The 5,409-nt window shown below is 42.2% G+C and overlaps 1 protein-coding gene across 1 annotated transcript in view; it reads right to left on the bottom strand.

Moving 5' to 3' along the window:
* Positions 1-2,839: 2,839 nt before the first annotated feature.
* Positions 2,840-5,409, bottom strand: part of LOC138059969 (fibroblast growth factor receptor 1-like) — an 86,697-nt gene continuing 84,127 nt past the window's right edge. The window contains exons 16-17 of the mRNA XM_068905636.1: positions 5,110-5,215; positions 2,840-3,237 (exon numbers count right to left, since the gene is read on the bottom strand). Coding sequence (XP_068761737.1) covers positions 2,840-3,237; positions 5,110-5,215 — 504 coding nt within the window. The remainder of the gene's footprint in view (positions 3,238-5,109; positions 5,216-5,409) is intronic.

Here is a 5,409-nt window from a genome sequence, read left to right as displayed (position 1 = left end):
GTCGACAGGCCTTAGCCAAACTAATGCTCAATTCCTTGTGGGGCAAGTTTGGACAGAGGGATAACCTGATAAATAAATAAATAAATAAATAAATAATTGACCCTCTACCCTTCCGGCTCTTCATGGACTCGGACCAATTTGACATTCAGTACATCAGTTGCCTCGATGAGAACTGGGTGGAAGTGCACTACCATGCCAAGGAGGAGTGCGAGGAACTCAATGTCAACACGAATGTGTTCATTGCGGCCTTTACGACCTGCGAGGCACGTTTACTGTTGTACGAGGCCTTGGAACTCCTGGGGAAAAAGGTCCTCTATTACGACACCAATTCCGTCCTCTATGTGCATCGTCCCGATCAATCTGACGTCACCCTCGGCACCCATCTCGGTGAGTTCATCAACAAACTTAAATCCGGTCAGTACATTGCTGAATTTTGTTCGGGCGGGCCCAAAAACTATGGGTGCTGACACAATGATGATAAGACCGAGTGTTAGGTCAAGGAACACTCTCTAAATGTGGAAGGAATGGTGCAACTCAATTATGAAGTGTTGCGTCGAAACACCTTGGACGAACTCCAACATTCTTTGGAGACACCGCGGAAAACGTGCATTCATTAAGCACATAAAATCATCCGAAAATCCAAACAGTACAAACTTCGTACCCAGCCTGCCCACAAAGACTATCAACTCGTCTTCAACAAACGCGTCCTTTGACCAGGTACCGCGATCACCATATGGGTATTGTCTCACCGAGAATGACGATGCTGACGAGGACGCTTACGGATTCTTGTCGGACATGGATGCTGCCAACGTTCATCTTCTCTCCGGACTCCTGTCGGACGAGGACGAGGAGATGTGAGGCAAAGTTATGGGGTGCTTGTGAGGGGCACGATGAAAAACTGAGTAGGGACATTACGGAACTGAGGTGACTTTAAGGAGACTCTACTCGGATGTGACTTGTGGGATGATTGTGTTCTGGATCCTCTCTTTGGCCAGTCAGATCCAAAATCAGCATTGATCATAAAAAGCAGGGTGTGTGTGCGGGGCACTGTCTTCTTCTTGTACATAGTGTGACATTTTTTATGCTTTTTTCCTTCTTCTTGTACATACTCCTTTGTTATACTAGAGTGTTGTGTGCAGGGTCTCTGTAATACCCCCACAACTTTGAATTTCGAACATGATGACGCAAAACATCCCAACCTATTTCCTGAGGGTCCGCAGAGAGAGAGAGATGTCACTTGTCTGTGACGTCATTATTTGAATTTCCTGACCGTTATCGTTTTATCCAGCATGGTTACGCAAAACACCCCAACCTGTTTCCTGAGGCTTCCCAGAGAGGTGTCTCGTGTCTGTGACGTCAGTATTTGAATTTTCAGCCTAAGGTACGTTTGCATTTCCCACCCACATTTGAATTTCCCGCAAAAATTTGAATCCACCAATCAGAATGCTCAGATTCCAACGGTCAAAAGTGCCCTGAATGCCCATCCACCACTACTTACGTGTATTAAGTATTGTATATATACGCCTATAACCCGATAGGAGTAATACACAAAAATTACAGATGAATACAAGATTCTTGTAGTGAAAACTAAGTTCAGTCCCAGGGAGGATTCCAGATTACTATCTGCTCCTCTCCCTGTTTCGTCTCAATTTCTGCTCCTCTCCCTGTTTCGTCTCAATTTTTATTTTATCACAGATGTCAGATGTGAATCTCCGCAGGCTAGGATTTCTCTCTATGTTCCGAGAGCAGCTCCGCGCTTGAGGATGTCCTTCAGGGTGTCCTTATATCTAAGAAGGAGGCGCCCGACTCTCCTTGAACCCTCTTCTAATACTCCATAGAGAAGGGCCTTCACGGGCCGCACATCTGGCATACGTGCAACGTGACCCATCCAACGCAATCTGTTCCTAACGAGAATAATCTCAATATCCGTAGACTTTGTATGATCCAGTACCTCATCGTTCGTGATAAAGTGATCCCACATGATCTTATGAATTGATCTCAGGTGCCGCTGCTGGATGGTTCTTTGAAAGCTTGATGTGATGACGATATAGGGTCCAGGTTTCACTTCCATACATCATTAGTGGAATGATGCACTGATTGTATACTTTGAGTTTCGTCTCTATTGTCAGATCTCTACAGTCAAAAACCCTATCCCTGAGACTCCCCATCGCACATGATGCAGCCTGAATCCGTGCTGTTATCTCATCATCTAGCTTACAGTCCTTGGTGACATAGCTACCAAGATATTTAAAGCGGTCTACTCTCTTCAATTTGTGCCAATCAATATAGAAATCCAGCTGTTCACCGACACTCATGGTTCTGTTTTCTTGATATTGATCGTGAGACCCATTTTCAGTGACAGGTTGCTGTATGCGGATAACAGACACTGTAGCACAATGCCATCGTTGGTCAATATGGCAATATCGTCTGCATACTGGGCATCTCGTATGTATTTGGTGAATATCTTGGTCTTTCATTTCAAACGCCTGAGATCACATAAGTCGCCGTCGTATCTGAAACGAACCTTGATACTATAACAGGGATTTATGCCCTTGAAAGCAAGGTAGAGCATAACGGCGGGATACATCCCAAACAGGGTAGGGGCTAGCTTACACCCTTGCTTGACACCACTGTTGTACTCAATGGGATTAGAAAGTTCTCCATCAATACACAGTCTAGCATGCACTTCAGAGTAAAGCGTCCTGATAACTTGGACAAAACTGGCAGGGCATCCAAGCTTTCCCAAGATCTTGAATAGGAGCTCTCAATTTACGCAAGGCTTTGGTGAAGTCAATGAAGGCGATGTGCAAGGTTTGCCGCTGTTCTCTGCATTTTTCCATCATTTGACGCAAGATGAAGATGCAATCAATTGTGCCTCTGCCGTCCCTGTAGCCTGACATTCGGGGTACACTAGCTCTGCTAGACGTTTAAGGCGCTGCAGTACGATATCAGCAAATATCTTGCCTACCACACTGAGGAGGGATATTCCGCGGTAGTTGCCACAGTCACTGCGGTCACCCTTTTTAAAAAGAATGCAGATGATGGCGTCAATCGGGTCTGATGGCAGCTTAGCTGATCTCCAAAACAAATTGAAGATGGTGAGCAAAAATGATATCAGAGTGCGTCCACCATAAACGAGTACTACGGGTAGTACACCATCCGGACCGGGACTCTTCTTAAGCCTGGTGTTTTTGATAGCAATCGTGACCTCTTCCAATTTGATTGGCTCATCAAACTCTTCAATAATTAGACGCTGTTCAAGTTTATCAAGTACACTCCAATCAGCATCCGTGGGTTGGTTTTAAAAGTTCTTCGAAATGCTCAACCCATTTCTCCTTGATATCCTCGGGAGCTGAGAGAAGACCGCCATTCTTAGCTCTCACGGAATGGAGGTCTCTTGGTTTTGGGCCGTAGACATCATTGATCGTTACATAAAATTCCTGAGATTTTTCTCCTTTGCAAACCTCTCTGCTTCTTCTGCCTTTTGTTGGAACCATTTGTTCTTAAGTTTCCTGATCTCTTCCCTGAGAGCTATTAAGTATTATTCAAGTAGTAAATCTTAGTTCCATTTTTCTAACCTTGGTCTCGTTCGTTTTGACGAAAGTTGCTTATTTCTGTGTCTCAAATCTAGAGACACTCGTGGTTTTCCCTCACTGGATCAGTGATATTCCGTCAAAACAAAAAACAAATGTATAAAATTGCGCCAAATAAGAATATAAGAATACGCCGAAAGTATTTATGTCGGAGGCCGTGACGTCAACTCATTTTTTCTCAATTTCAACTGTCACCAGTCCTACGCCAGTGTTGTAAGTGAGAAATAGGCCATTTTAGTTTCCTTAGGCCTGTTGGTCTAAGCATTTCAAGTATTTGTGATGCTAAGACCTCGCTGTTTCACCCAGAGATGATAAAGTGAACTCAACAGTGGCCCATTTCATTAAAAGTGAGAGGTATACTAGCTAACCTGCGATCAGGCGATCCTGATACGGTAGACAATTATGTCAGAAACAGAGAGATAACGTTGGTTTTTGACAAATTTAATTAAATCTGTTAGAAGTGTTTACACAAGATTACATAAATTACCACTTTGCTCAAAGCAATGGAATTTCAACATGTTCTTGGTAATAATGATAATAATAGTAAATAATAATGATAGATAATAGTGAAGCACTTTTAATTGCAACAATTGGGGGTTTAAGTAAGGTCAATGTCCATTAAAAGACAAGTTAGAAGAAAGCTTTGCAAGATGGTAAGTCTTAAGCGATTAAACCGTTCAATTATCTTCAAATGCACCTCAAAGTCGGTCATCTCACGCCCTTATCAAGACGACAACGACCTAGAAATGCACAAAAATGTAAAACTCGCGTGCGGGGCTGGCAGAATCTTTGTTTTTGTTTATTAAACCCATCATTAACTTTTATTTATCTTGTGGCGTCCTCGTCTTCTTCGTCGTCGTACTGTCTTAGCTCCCTACTACGGCTGCCATGTCTATTCACTAAAATTCACCGGCTGAAGTTGGTCATTTGCAAAACTAAGCATTGGATGTTTTCGGATTTTCAAACCAAGTGTGAAAGTGACTGATTTTAGTTACCCTCAATTGTATTTACTAGATGTTTAGTTTTTAAAATTTGATGAAGCAAAATCTTACAGAGGCTGCCACACCTTAGTCATAAGCATTCTATACCTAACAGTTTTTTGAAATGAACAACGTAACACCCCGATATATTCTATTGCTAACAATTTTTGCAAAAGTCTCTTGTTATCTACCAATGCTTACCTACCCATGCTAACTAGATAGCGGGATTTATCATTTTATAAATTTTCTAAATCTTCAAAGCGTTTTATGCTAGAGTGATAAAAGATCTTTGCTTGTGAATCACTACGCTTTCTTATTGTTCAAAAACAACTCGCGCCACTTTCACAACCAATCACACGAGAGACTGTGACTGATTGGTTTTTCGGGGGGTGGTGATTAATCGAAATAAAGATTTGACCCTTAATTAAACACTAATGACAACGATTTCAATCTACCTTTCACCTTGTTTACTTTACTTAATTCATTTTTCTTTTTGAATCAAAAGAAACTGATGGCTTCTTTTCACAACTTCAGACTTGACCATTTCTTCTTTGGGCGTGGTTTAACTGAAGTGCAGACGTCCTCGACCATTGAGTATTTTGCTCCATCGTATTTCGATTCGTCCAACAGTCCGAGGTACAACTGAAAAATTCACATAAAACAAGAAGATCATTTTATAATCTCTTTCGTGCTTGATTGTGCGCTCGTTCTGCTCGACTGCATGTCTGACCACCTAGCCTGGGTTTAAAACATATTTTTTACAAATAATTCAATTCCGGTCAATACGACTCGATAATTTATCCCAAGACGGTATAAATAAATAGCGAAGAGAGCCA

Source organism: Montipora capricornis, chromosome 1 (assembly GCF_036669925.1).
Source record: "Montipora capricornis isolate CH-2021 chromosome 1, ASM3666992v2, whole genome shotgun sequence".
Lineage (NCBI taxonomy): Eukaryota > Metazoa > Cnidaria > Anthozoa > Scleractinia > Acroporidae > Montipora > Montipora capricornis.
This window is presented reverse-complemented; position numbering and strand designations above follow the sequence as displayed.